Raw genomic sequence first — 15,222 nt, forward strand, 5'->3', positions numbered from 1 at the left:
GATGCTGCTTGGCCTGCTGTGTTCATCCAGCCCTGCACCTTGTTGTCAAGGATTTGTGTCTGGTCACTCTGCAATGTCAGTACCTGTGTGTATGTTGATTAAGTACCAAATAACCAGCAAGTCTGATTACAACTCTCAGGAAAGGCCACTTTGGGGGAAGTGCTTTTCCATAAGGCACCACATTGAGACAAATTGGAACAAGTAGGCAAAGAAAATTGGACAGAATATTTTTGCTTCCTAGTTGGACATGTGAGCTTAGTTTAGATATGTGTTTGCATAATGTCCTCACCCATTTGACAAGACCATTGGAAATGAAGGCATTTCTTAATGTTGTGTAGAATGCCGGTCATTCAGATCAAGGTCTGAATATTATTCTGGGGCAGGGCTCTTCTTATTTACACCTAAGTACCATCCTGATTTCATTGCTGTGATTGAGTCAGATGTGCTAAGGCGGTGTCTTCTCAAGGTTTTGTTAAATCAAAGTGGGTGGGGAAAGCAGAAACATTTGCCTGAAAACACCACTGCCTTCCTCTCTCAGAAAAATATGTTGATGTGCAGTCAATAGTTCCAGCTACTTTATTTTTGTTTTGGAAGCAATCTAGCCCCTCCTATAGATGACATGTTCCCAAAATCAGATATCACAGCACATTTCAAAGCTGGGTGTAGCTCCAAAAGTTGTTGGAAGGCTATTAGTTATGGAGAGGTATTTGTATTAAAGAATTTTATGCTTCAGGAATTTTAGGGGAAAATGGCCAATGTTTATGTTCTGTGAATTTTGTGTTAAAGTAAAGCAGGATAAGACATTGTCTTTTGGGAGAGAATACTTGACAATTTTTAAAGTGGTCCACTTTGAATTAATGTGCAAAAATTATTTAATCTTTGTCTTTGTCTGTGTCTGTAGAGGACACATCTTTTCATGAGTCATCTTTTCAGGTGTTGCAGCTTTTAATCATGCTTTTATATGAGCACATAATGTTGTAAATTTGTTGATATTTCCCATTTGGATTCACTCTTGCCATGTCAAGTGTAGTTGCAGACTTTAACCCTGAGTACCTCTGAATTATGTTGTCAAGGTTTTCCAACTCTGCGATTTTAAAAAAAAAGTCGTTGTTAATTGGGCAATGCTATTGAATATTTAAAAGTACTCAAGCATGAAAAGTAAATAGTGAAGCTTGTGATTATGATTAAACATCCATAGTTATAGTTCAGCATAATTTGAAGTTGTTTCTGTACTGATCACACTTCCACGTGTAAGACTTTTGGAAGATAATATAAATGGATATTTCCATTACATTCCTTGTTTCTCACTTTTCCCCAATAAAATGTAAAAGACTGTTTTGAATTCTTATACCCATTGTTAATACCATCAGCATTTTGGAAAAGTGAATAAGTGAAAAACCTGGCTTTTTGGTAGAGCTATTTGCTGGCTGGCTTTCAGGAGGAAAAGGATGAAATTGTAACTTGGATTCTCAAAACACAGTTTCAAGAAATCTGAATTTCCACGAAAATACAATATTGTGACTATGATTGTCTTTGTTTCTAGCTGTAATGTTAATCGCAAAGCTTGTTGTTGACTGCTGTGAATTTTACAATTGCAATTTAAAAGTCCTGGATTAGTCTTTGTAAGGATTCATGTCCAAGAAACATGAATCACACACTCAAAGCCAGTAATAGAATTATTAAAAGAAACATGCAATCAATAACAGAATGAGGCAATCCTTAGACGTGACAAACTGCAGTGGTCTTGTTTTTAAAACTACACACAAAAGCCTGTTTTGTATTGATACTGGAGATGAAATGAAAAATCTCCATTTTAAATAAAAAGGAAATTGAAGCCACCACAAGTTGACTTAATTCCACATTCATACTATTGAGTTAGCTGATAAATAATAATAAAGACTAGAATCACTAAGACAGCAACATGTATGTTGCTTGCAAGAGCATAAAATATTATGTTTTACCACTTTATTAATTTTCTCCATTTGTTGGGGATGTGGGGGAGCTTAACTTCCTCCTGCTTTAATTATTTCTGTTCAGCATTAAAAAAATTTGTTTCATTGTCCAAATTCAGAACTTAATTCTGCATTTCTTTTTGTCCTCTTAGGTTGACAAGAAACAAACCATGAATGTGGGCACTGCTCACAGTGAAGTGAACCCAAATACCCGGGTTATGAACAGCCGCGGGATTTGGCTGTCTTATATCCTGGGAATAGGTTTGCTTCATATCATTCTGTTGAGCATCCCTTTCTTCAGTGTGCCAGTGGTATGGACACTCACTAATGTTATTCACAATATGGTAAGGCTGGTTGAAATGTCGTTGTAAATCATTGAAGATGCAGTAATACTTTTTGGACTGTTTGAGATGCTGTATTTTAGGTGTTCTGCATGGCTACTATGGAAGCATGTATACACTGCATGCAGGAGTAGGAATCATTCAGAGCGTTAGCTTCTCATTCATTTTCTCCTTTTGTTGTGGATAAATAGAAGCTAATTTCCTCCTGCTTTTAATTATTTCTGCAGCCAACATTATGTTGTGCTTTTTTCTCTGGTTTAGTATTTTCATACTGGTTTTACTACATTAACTAAAGCTTGCCTCCCTTAAGACATAGTAAGATTTCTAAAAATCTCTGTTCATGAATGTGTTTTGGAAGCTAACAAGTAAATTACTTTAAAATCAGCCTGGACTTGATGTGAATTCATGGCTGTTATTGCACTGGCTGCATGATCAGACTTTTTCTTTCTTTGTTCCTTATGTTGGAGCAGCGTCCTATTGAAGTTACTGAGCTCTGCTTAGATGATGAAATGGAACACCTACATCCAAGAGTACTCCAGTCAGTTCTATGAAACAGGTTTTGGGATGATTGTTGGCCTTAGAGAGGCCGTTCACCTGAATGAAACCAGAGCTAAAAGTGTTAAATCATGAAGACAGATTACGAAGATTAAACTTGCATTCAATTGGCTTTGTTCCTATGTTTCAGTTCTATCTGAAACAGCTGAACTAACTTCCCCATATATTTTGATGCTTGTGTTGACCAAGTTATTGCCTTCATTGCTCAGCTTCTCGTTTCCCCCATTAATTCTCACCCCTCCCAATTTAAATGAAAATAAAGTGGAAGAGATAACAACACTGAAACATTCCAGCTCTCGTTTTGAGCTGTCACCTGATTAAAGGTAACTATCAAGTAGTGCAGCAGTTGTTGGCATAATGAAATCTATGGAACTTGCAGTAAAACATTTTAGAATGTGAATAGTGTTGCCTCCGAGATAGTGTTCTGGGAGTTCATGATCTAGACTCAATTTACAAAACCTGGAGTTAAATGTGAGCACTCTGGAAATACTTTATTTCCAATCTGTATAGACTATCTGAAAACCTCAGGACCAACTGTTTTTTGGATAAAGGATATTTTCAGTTTTTGGATAAATTTGTGGATAGGTCCATTTGGGCCCTGTGGTAAAATCTTGGCTTTCAGATCAGTTCTGGTCTGCTTCGGTGTTTAGGTTTTATTTTTGGTTTTCAGACATGCAATTAAAGGATACCAGACCTGCATTTAAGGTGCACTGGTTTGTATATTCTTAGCCTCCTGATTTTGTTACACCTCCAGGATTTATTTTATTGCAAAGTTGTGAAAGCTGCTATTTTAAGTGCAATACTTTACTTGCTTATTCATGAGTTTTAAATCTTTGCATGTTTGTTCATTTATGGACTGTGTACATGTTAACATGAGGATTTTGCACCTTTTGAATGCTATGTTGTTGAAATCTTCAACCCAGGTGCTGTTATGTAGATAATTGTTTCTTTTTGAGACAAAGGATAGCACAAGGTGGTAAATTTGATCCTGAAGTTGGAAAAAGAATAAAGATAGCCAGAAATAATTTAGCAAAGATACAGGATGTGTTAACAGGTAAATTCAAGCTTGTAACTGGGTAAAGCTCAAAATATATTATATTCTCTCCTATTTCCTAAATGCTGGTAAACCTAGACGGTAAATAAAGATGTGTGGAAGAAAAGAGAGGTTTTCGAAATGCAGATGCTAAGATGTGCTTAAAATCTCATGTACAAACAAATGAAGAGGTACTTGAAATTGCAAAGAGCAAAAATACAGTGTGGAAGCGGGCCATACAGCCCATCAAGTCCGCGTCGACCCTCCGAATAGCATCTCTTCCCCCCCCCCCCCCCATCCTTTACTTGGTAACCCTGCATTTCCCATGGCTAACCCACCTAGTCTGCACATCCCTGGACATTTTGGGCAGTTTAGCAAGGCCAATCCACCTAACCTGCACATCTTTGGAATGTGTGAGTAAACCGGAGCATCTGGAGGAAACACGGGGAAAATGTGAAAGCTCCACACAGACAGTGATGGAGTTGAATCTGGGTCCCTGTCGCTATGAGGCATTTGAAACCGTGACATCCAGAAAAGCAAAAGTAAATATTCCATTTGATCAGAGCTGAAAAGCTGCACAGATCTCTCCAGAATGCAGAGTGGAGGGCAGGAATCAGGTGGGAGTCACCTAGGCAGAGTTGGATAACAGACATCACAGAGTGATGAGCTACAGTGGATGTGTAAGAATGATGCAAGATAGATGAGTATGACACAACGTGACAGAGATGTGGCAGTAGCTACAAGGAGCAGCAGCATTTATTTCAGTTCCAGTTGATGTGACCATTGCACTCATCACATCTATCTCAAATCTATTCCATCTAAATTCAGTTTTAATGGCTACAGATCCACTATCCTAAGTTTGAATTCTTGCTCAAGGCCTTATTGTGGATGTGCCACACCTCTCCAGTAGGGGACATTCCTGTGAAATTAGGATTAAGCCGTTTAGTTTTATGAAGGAGAAGTGGGGTTTTATTTATTCCATTCACCTTTAAGAACTCTCATGTTCGGCATTATTGCTGGTATGATGCCAAAAGCTGAAGTATTCTGCTCCTGAAAACGGTCAACCCTTTGTGTGATTACCAAACACTGAGGTCTAATGTAATAATTTGATTCTTTTGAAGAAATAGGCCTTGATTTTCTGATTGAAATCTCTCAGCTGTGGACAATAGACTGCAGACAAGGTCTATTTTGAAATTTTGGCACAAGTTGGGTTTTTATAGACTGGAATGTTGCTGTAATGTGCATTTTCTGAGCTCCAATACACAGCACAGAGCTAGTTTGGATTTTAAAAACAAAGCTCTGGTTTCTCTGTTGTATTGCTCACAGAAGTATTTTTTTAATGGATAAAAGCCTATTTGTTACAACATTTTACTCTAGACACATTTTATACTTTTTCTGTTTCATTACTCATCTATCTATACTACATCTCAACGTTTTTCCCCTCTAATCTATTCACTGATTTTTGAAATTTGGAATGTACTTTGAAGTTTCTGGTAAGAAATCAGTTCAAGCAGTTTTGTGACATTGCTTTGTCATTTGCAGTTTCATGTCCTGTTATGCAAGTGTTTGTTACTTGATTACTGGACCAATGAGCAACAGTTTGTGTGGGACATTTGCTTAAGTTTTTCAATATTTTCAAAGATTCTTGTGGAAAGCAACATAAAACGCTTCCTATGATCACTGTGAAATCGTATTGATTTTTAAATACTGGGTGCAATTTCCCCAATGTTGCTTGTAAAGAGCTACGAGTACAAGCTTTCTGTGGGTAGAAAGTTGTGTATATTTTGCGTAAATCGAATTGATGAGATGAAATTTTATCCAGTGAGACTTTTTGAAATGAAGAAGCAATCTCCAGAAAGTGCAGGGATGAACGTGACAAGTATTCACTGAGGAATGCAATAAGTGGTTAGCAAAGAGCCAGAAATGAGGGCTGAACAGGAGAATGTCATTGAATAGCACAGTTAGCCTGATAGTGAATGCTGACATGAAAAATGGGTTTTCTTGAAAGTTAAGTGGGAAGCAAGACAGACGACTGAGAAAGAGGAATATAGAGACAGACATTGCAAGGCATGATGTCTACTGTAAATTTTAATTGCAGGAATCTGCTAGTAGATTGGGGAAAAAGAAGGTTGCTTGTGGCTGTGGTCAGCTAATTGAAAAGATTGCACTTGTTCCTGCAAAAATATTTAAATTGACTTGTTAGATGTAAGACTTGTTTATATGGGTAGGTTATAACTCTCACAATTGGAAGAGGATGCAAACGAATGATATCTAATGGCAATATTTTTCCTGGCATTTTAGAATGTGTTTGGTGAAAGCTGGTCAATGAAGCCTCTATAATTGAGTCTCATGGAGTTAGTGGCAGATAGCTGTATTGAAAGCTGGCAGGCCAACAGGAAAGAACAGGTGTTGAAAAATGGAAGAGGGCTCTGTCTTTGTCTTTGGGGAGGAAAGATTGCAATGATTTATTGAAGCTCCAAGTTACTGAATGTGGAGATGAATTTGTGAAGCAGAGTTTTAAAAAAAAAAGAGCTGTGGCTAAATGAATATGTATTCCTGTCCCTCAAATGATCTGGGCAAGTTGTGTTATCCAACAGAAATTGGCATTTCAAGTTGTTAAGTAGGTGTATTTCATATTATTGTGTACACAATGAAGTGCTCCTTGACACAGGTGGGATTTAGGTGTGTTCACAGATCATTTGCAAAGTGTACAGTGGTTAGTATGAAGCGCGGATATTGAAAGAGTTCATAAGTTATTGGGATTACTTGAGGGTATTTGAGTACAAATAGATTTAAAAGCCAATTATTTATTGAGTTAAAGCACCACTTGGTGTAGTATTAAATCATACAGACTTAAAGGCCATGGCTTCAGAAGAATCTGTATAAATCAGACCCCACCACCTGCTGTGCACAAGACTCCAGCTGACCTCTTACAAGTGTCTTACGAGAGGGGCTTATACAGCTACAGGTGGTTCAGAAATGGGGAGTGGTGGAAACCATGACAGATTTGAACACTTAAGATGAGCACCAAATTGAGACGTTGGGAGACAGAAGACCTAAAATGGGTAAGAGTGGAAACAAGTAGTAGAAACGCAGAGGACTAAATTTTAGGAAGAGGAGGATGGGGAGCCCCTCAGAATATTGCACAACTGGAGCTATCAGTCAGGACGCAGGGTCAGGTTTGTCTTTTACCTTCTATTAATATTTTCTCCATGACCAGTTAAATGGGTTACTTGATGGTCTTTCATTGGATATAGGGTGCCAGTAAGACTTGAATTGTATCCCAGCATATATCTCTTGTCTTTGTGAGAGGAGAAAAAAATTGCACCCTGTATGTTATACTCTTGTGGCAATAGGGCCAGGAGCAGACCACTTGGCCGATCAAGCCATCTCTCATTTAGTGAGCTTGTTCCTGATTTGATTATTGTCTAACTCCATTCTCCTCCTCCTCCCATAACCTTTAACTTCCTTGCAAATCAAATTTCTATCTAATGTGTTCAGTATGAAATATACAGGATCTGTGCTGATTGAACCAATGCTGATATTCAGTTCTAAAAAAAGTAGTTTTGAAATGTTATAGTTTTGTGTCAAACTGTTTTTAGTCACTTATTTCAGTAATCCAAAGTTATCAAATTTAAAGACAATTAATCTTTCACGTTTTAATAAATTAGTGGATGCAAAAGAACGCTATAGGAAAATGGCCCACCCATGGTTAACAACAGAGGTTAAAGTTTTTTTTGATTGAAATAGGAGTCATATAAACCATAGCAAGCATTAAAGTATGGGAGCAGATTAAAATTCTGCATAATAGGACCAAGAAGTTGATTTTGAGAGGGGAAAAATAGAGTATAAAAATAAAATTGCAAGGAACATAAAAGCAGACTACGAGTGCTTGAGATGTATGCAAAAATAAAATGATTCATTAGACGAATGTCGGAACAGGAGAATTGATAATGGAGAACATGCAAATGACAGAGCAGTTAAACAGTTATTTTATTTGTGCCTTCTTCCATGAAGGCAGAAGGCACAAATAACTTCCCAAAAATGCTAGGGAAGCAAGGGTCTTTTGGAAAAGAGGAATTGAAGGAATTTAGTATTAACAGAACAAGTTGTCTTGGTCTCCCTGTAGGCTGTTTTGGACTGAGATCAGGAGAAATTTCTTCACTCAGTGGGGGGTAAACTATGGAATTCTTTGTCAGAAGGCTGTGGGGGTGATGTCATGAGTATATTTAAGAAATAATTGAATAGATTCCTAGTGTCTCAAGGTACCCAAAGGTATGGGGGGAGAGCAGAAGTATAGCATTGAGGTAGAGAATTGACCGCAGTTATGTTGAATAGTGGGGTGGATTTGATAGGCTAAATAGCCTACTCTTATTTCTTGCGTTTTGGTTATGTCTCTGTGAAAGCTAGTGGTCTAAAGCTTAACATGCCACAATTTGTACAGACCAATTTTTGAACTGAAGCATTAATATCTTGTATAATGTCGGTGTTGAAAGTCTCAGGTTACTTTTGCATCTATTCAAGTATTTGCTGTAAACTGGATTCAAAGAATGTGCTATTATTAATATGGTTACAGTATTGAATGTGCCTGTGCCATAAGGATTAGTGCTGGAACCTCAACTGTTGACAATTTATATAAATGACTTGGATGAAAGGATAGAAGGTACATTTGCTACGTATGGTGGTGACACAACAAACAAGTGGACTTATTAGCGATAGACAGCATGGTTTTGTGTGGGCGAGGTTATGCCTTACCAACTTGATTGCGTTTATTGAGGAGGTGACGAAGATGATTGAGGGAAAAGCAGTTGATGTTGTCTACGTGGACTTCAGTAAAGTCTTTGACAAGGTCCCTCATGGCAGACCGGTACAAAAGGTGAAGTCACATGGTATCGGGTGAGTTGTTAAAATGGATACAGAACTGGCTTAATCATAGGAGACAGAGGGTAGTGGTGGAAGAATGCTTTTCTAAATGGAGGGTCGTGATTAGTGGTGCTCCACAGGGATGAGTGCTGGGACCTCTGCTGACATCTGTTGTTTATGGTCAACATAAATGATTTGGAGGAAAACATAGCTGGTCTAATTAGTTTGCAGATGATACAAAGTTTGGTGGAGTTGCAGATAGTGAGGAGGATTGTCACAGGATTGAGGAGGATTGTCACAGGATACAGCAGGATATAGATCAGTTGGAGGCATGGGCAGAAATGTGACAGATGGATATTAATCCAGACAAATGTGCAGTGATGCATTTTGGAAGGTCAAATACAGGTGGAAATTATACAATGAATGGCAGAACCCTTAGCAGTATTGATATTCAGAGGGATCTGAGTGTACAGGTCTACACATCACTGAAAGTGGCCTATCCGGTAGAGAAGGTAGTAAAAAAAGGCCTATGGCATGCTTGCCATTAATGGAAAGGGCATTGAGTGTAAGTTATGCTGCAGCTTTATAGAACTTTAGTTAGGCCACACTAGGAATATTGCATACAGTTCTGGTCACCACACTACCAGAAGTGGAGAGTGTAGAGAAAAGGTTTACTAAGATGTTGTCTGTTTCGAGGGATTTTAGCTATGAAGAAACGTTGGATAGACTGAGTTTGTTTTCACTAGGAGGTTGAGGGAGCGACCTGATATAAGTTTATAAGATTGTGAATGGCATGGATAGAGTGGAAAATTAGGCTTTTTCCCAGGGTGGAGGGGTCAGTTACTAGGGGGACACAGGTTCAAGGTATAGGAGAGGGAAGTTTTTCCAGAGATATGTGAGGCAAGTTTTTCACACAGTGAGAGAGTGCCTGGAACACGCTGCCAGAGGAGGTGGTGGAAGCAGGCACAACAGCATTCAAGAGGAAGGGAATAGATGGACAGGGATTCTATAAGTGAAGACAGTTTTAATATGGAAGGGCAAAATGTGTCAGTGCAGGCTTGGAGGGCTGAAGGGCCTGTTCCTGTGTTGTGTTGTTCTTTGTTCTAATAATAGGTAGGAAATTAAGTTATGATGAGTACACAATGAGATGATGAGTAATTGGTGGGTTAAGTGAGTGGGCAAACGTGCCTAATGGAATATAATGTGGGAAAATGTGAAATTGTCCATTTTTGATAATAAAAAATGTTATCTAAATAGCAGGAGGTTAATGCTCTGGGGTCCTGTGTATGAATTGCAAAAGGCTAGTATGCAGGCACAGCAAGTAATTAGGAAAATTAATAGAATGTTTTAATTTAAAGTGAGGGGAATTAAATACAAAAGTAGGGAGATTATGCTTCAGTTATACAGCGCACTTAAGTAATGTACTGTGCACAGTATATTGGTCACCTTATTTAAAGAAAGATGTGAATACGTTGGGGCAGTTCAGAGAAGATTCACTTGAATGATACATTGTTTGGAGCTGTTGTCTTACGAGGAAAAGTTGGCTCGTACCTTTGCTGGAGTTTCGAAGAATAATAAAAGACTTGTTTGAAATGTAAGATCCTGAGGAGTCTTGACAGGGCTGATGTGGGGAGGATGTTTCCTGTTATGAGAACGAGGATTCACTGGGGCTCACCTATTTAAGATAGAAACAAGATGCATTTTTTCTGAGGTTTGCATATCTTTGGAACTCTGAGATATACAGCATGGAAACAGACCCTTTGGTCCAGCTTGTCCATGCCAACCAGGTATTCTAAATTAATCTAATCCCATTTGGCCCATATCCCTCTGAACCCTTCCTATTCATGTACCAATCTAGATGCCTTTTGAGTGTTGTAATTGTATCAGCCTCCACTACTTCCTCTGGCAGCTCATTCCACCTGCTATGTGAAAAAGTTGCGCCTTGGGAGCCTTTTAAATCTTTCCCCATTCACCTTAAACCTATGCCTCTAGTTTTGGACTCCCCTACCCTGGGACAAAGACCTGATTTTTCACCCTATCCATGTCCCTCATGATTTTATAAACCTCTATAAGGTCACCACTCAGCCTCCGACACTCCAGGAAAATAGCCCCAGCCTATTCAGCCTCTCCCCATACCTCAAACCCTCCAACCCTGGTAACATTCTTGTAAATCCTTGCTAAACCCTTTTAAGTTTCACAACACCTTTCCTCTAGCAGGGAGGCCAGAATTGCATGCAGTATATGGACAGTGGCCTAACCAATGTCCTAATTATCTGCAACATGACCTCCCAACTCCTCTCCTCAATGCGCTGACTTCCTGGAAAGATGGTGGAAATAGAACCCATGAATATTTTAAGTCAGAAGTAAATATATTCTTCTTAAACAAAGTGTGCAAAGTTATCAAAAGTAGGCAAAAATATGGACGATTTGAGATTAGCCAGATCAGCCATGATCTTATTGAGATGGAGCAGGCTTGATGGGCTGAATGGCCGCTTCCTAATTTGTATGTTTTTGTGTAATTCTTTTCCCTTCTACCTCCCAGGGAATGTACATATTCCTGCACACTGTAAAGGGAACGCCATTTGAAACTCCAGATCAAGGAAAGGCACGGTTGCTGACACACTGGGAACAGATGGATTATGGAGTACAGTTTACAGCCTCGCGCAAATTCCTCACAATCACACCTATTATCTTGTGAGTCTGAGATCTAACTATTGAAGACCGGGTCAGTCCATGGAACAGTGACCACTTATAAACTTCTCTTCCTTTTAATATAAGCTTTGTTAATACACAGTCCCTGAAAAATAATGCAAAATGTCCGTCCTTTTTCACTAGCTTCGTGATTGAGTGCACAAAATCAATCTTCTGTAATCCTAAACTGTAAACTTCAAAAAGCCTCCAATTTTTAGTACCTCCAGAGCACCATTGGAGTTCCTACAATTTACTTCTGCCACTGTTTCCAGGCTGGAGGGATGGCAAGAGGAAATTGGCCAGAATTCTCCTTGTTGGGATTTAACTATGATTTCTGGAATTCCCTCGTGAGGTTGCAGAGTGACCATTGGATTGTGACAGGCTTCAAGGTCAAATACTCTGGCATTGTTGTCCTATATCTGAAATGATGAGCCATTGGAGGTCTGTTATCACTCATAGCAGTGCACTTCAACATAATCAAGATAGAAGGGTAATTAAATAGCTCGAGAATAGTTTCACTATTGGCCCCACTATTGGCATCCTGTTTGGATATGATAAATTGTATGAAATTTGAAAATACACACCAGTAAATTACCAAAGAAGGTAAACCATACAATTAGAATATTCTTTGTCACATATACTCCAGTATAGAAGTACAGGAGTACAATGAAAAGTTTTCACAATGGCTGCCTCTAATGATGCCATTTTAGGTGCAAGTACCTAGGTACAAATCTTGGATACAAAGAGGAATAAAAGGAAAAGCAGTAGCATTACTTAGTGTCTAAAAAATAAATTAGAAATAAGATAGGAGTTATCAACATTTAAAATCTTTCCGGTGTTAGAATCCTAAAAGCTATAAAAAGATGTTAGGTTTTATGAAAATGCTGCCAAATCTTCAGGAAAGTTTTTTGATTTTTTTTGTCTTTTTTTTGTTTCAAAAACAGGTATTTTCTTACCAGTTTTTACACAAAATACGACAAGTTACATTTTGTTATAAATACAGTTTCGCTGATGAGCGTCCTCATCCCAAAGCTGCCTCAACTTCACGGAGTCAGAATCTTTGGCATCAACAAGTACTGAATGCAGCATGATGACGCGTGTGAAAGAAAACACTTTTAGAACAGCCGTCAGCAGCAAGGGCACATCGTGTTCAGATATTAGGACTTGTACACCTGCACCCCATAATCTCTTATCATGGACTTTTTATTATGAATAGTATATTCGTGAATGAAGCAGCTCATGTTGGTTGCTCAGGTATCTCATTAAATATTTGCAGTGCTCGGAATAGAAAGCCTGCTTTTTCGTTTACTGCCGGTAGATCCTATTTTCACAAATGATATTTTTGATGCCTTGATTTGCCATTATTAAGTGAGGAAATTTTGGTATTGTAAACATTTAGTTGTTGCAGTGTGCAAACTTGCTGTCCACTATGACCAAGCAGATGTAAAAGTTTAATGTGTAAATACTGTAATGAAAGTAGATTTGTGAAGGTATCATTTTGAATGATAATTGCAGAAGATTTGTTTTCAGTGTCACAATGGATGCACTTGCTGAAGATTCGAAAATCATGCATGCTCCAAAATGGCAGGATTGATTAGGTATCCTTCACTCTATTGAGGTACATGGAAACATTGTCTATTGGCTTAGTGGCCTCTTTGAAGAAACAGTGCTGGTCTTACTGTGCATTTTTAATTAGTATCTTTTGCAGATAATTTTATTTATTTTGTTTTCTTTTTCTCTATCTCGTTCAGTGTTGTTTGAGAGAAAATTTACTTGGAAGAATGTAAACAATCGTAATGATGTGTTTTGAATCACAGCTTATGAATGCTTGATTTAAAAAGGTGTTTGTTTTTGGATTTTTTTTTAATGTAAAGTGTTAAATAGTATAGATCCTGTGTGTTAATGAGGGCAGTGATTGAGGCTGGATACTTAAGTTAGTCTCCCCAGGGCTTGTTTGTATGGAATCTTAGAATGATTATTTTTTTAACATTCAAAAACAAATTGGAATATTGCAAACATCAGCAAACATGCATTTTCCTTTAAGTTTGCCATGTTGCCTAACTTGCTTTCCTTTTGAAACAAAATGTAATGCTGGTTGTTGTATCTGATCTGTTTTTCTGTCAGACTACATTGTAATTTGACTGGCTGACGAGATGTGTATGAATTTCACCTGGTTTTTACTGGATGGCAGCAATGTACCTGACTTTTATATTGTGATATACCTGTTGCACACTTGAAGTACACACTAGTACAGCTGGAATTCCTTGCAGATTTGCTAGGACTACAAAATGACAGCACTGTGAATCATGTTTTTAAGCAATACCATATGAAGACATGTCCCATAGCAAGGGAATTGAAGGCATGCCTAGATGTTGAGGCCCTTACTGGTTTGGTGGGTTAGATTGCTAAACTTTTGGCTTTTAGGAATTGGGTTTTGGAACTATGTGGAAGGAAAGAGCTGAAGTTAACATTCTCAATTTCAATCCAGTTGCTAAGAATGTAAAACTGCCTGATTGGAGTGATTTGGCAAAGCCCACCAAGACAGTGAAGGTTGCTGATCTTAGAAATCCTACTGCAGTGATGCAGTTGGGATTAAGACACATAGCTATGATGAATTCCCTGACCATCTGATTTATGCTATCCTGATCCAGAGTACCTGATACTGATGGTGCTGGTTGCTTTAGCGGATGTGAAGTATTACTTTTCCCAATGGTGAATATCTGAGCCATGTAGATTGGGAAGGAGGAAGAGGCCAGGATTGTGCCCCACTTTTGATTCCAGTCAGATCAACTAACTGTAGTTGGGACAGTGGTAAGAGCCTACTGTTGGTCTAATTGCTTCTAGGTCCACCGAGGTGGAAAATCAGTCTGTTTGCAAAAACAGTTGGGTAGCCATCTTCATCTGGAGATGTGCTAGTGTGGATGTTGGGCAAGAAGGTAATTGAACTCAGTTTCCCCATGCTGCTGAATCTCTAAAAGATTCATGCATGAATAACTAGAATTAAATAGCAATTCATAGAAGTATTGAATGGTCACATAACAATAGTGGGCACCTGGAGAAGCTGACAGTGTTGATGGTTTGGTGGAATATGGGAGTAGAACATATGTTATGAGTAGGAAGTAAATCCATTTCCATTCCCACCTTTCATTCCCTGCTAAGGTACACGTGTAAGTATGTTGCTACTTTTGAACAAGACTTCCAAAATATTGAAAAATCCTGATCTTTTAAAGAAATCTGCCATATTTATAATCTTTAAAAATTATGCTTGCATTGAGAAGTGTGTCCTGAGGTATTTTGTCAGGAATAGTCTACCAGCATAATCGGAGTGCCCCATTATTGGCAGTAATTAAAAGTTTACAGTGTTTTCTAAATCTTGGAATTTAACCATAATCCTCTTTCTTGCACTATTATTCAGTTGTAGAAGAAATGTTCAAATTGCACTTTTTTAAAATGTTTACAAGCCGATGCTGATCTCCTACAGTGAGAAGGAAACTGAGAAACCAATTGGACTATAGACTTTAAATAAATATCTTCAAATTAACTTCTCTCAAATTTTTGAAACTAAAACACCTTACTTACCAAACAAGCTAACAACTGCAGCAGGTTAACCCTGTCACTCTTCTGATCCTGCAGAAGCACAGATTGAATACAATCCTCTGCTTTTTATTTTGACTATTAATGAATTCTGTCGTTCACATGACTTAGTTTGTGTCAAGTTATTTCAAACTCTGTGAAAGGATATGCCAGTGAAAAGGTTAGCCTACGGTATTCAGGATTTGTTAAACAT

At 38.2% G+C, this 15,222-nt stretch overlaps 1 protein-coding gene across 1 annotated transcript in view; it reads left to right on the plus strand.

Moving 5' to 3' along the window:
• The window catches only part of LOC109921617 (ORM1-like protein 3), a 31,825-nt gene extending 16,849 nt beyond the window's left edge, over positions 1-14,976 (plus strand). Inside the window, exons 2-4 of the mRNA XM_020521645.2 lie at positions 2,105-2,296; positions 11,287-11,438; positions 12,380-14,976. Of these exons, the coding sequence (XP_020377234.1) occupies positions 2,123-2,296; positions 11,287-11,438; positions 12,380-12,515 (462 nt within the window). The 5' untranslated portion in view covers positions 2,105-2,122 and the 3' untranslated portion in view covers positions 12,516-14,976. The remainder of the gene's footprint in view (positions 1-2,104; positions 2,297-11,286; positions 11,439-12,379) is intronic.
• Positions 14,977-15,222: the final 246 nt, after the last annotated feature.

This window comes from Rhincodon typus, chromosome 30, assembly GCF_021869965.1.
Source record: "Rhincodon typus isolate 14 chromosome 30, sRhiTyp1.1, whole genome shotgun sequence".
Lineage (NCBI taxonomy): Eukaryota > Metazoa > Chordata > Chondrichthyes > Orectolobiformes > Rhincodontidae > Rhincodon > Rhincodon typus.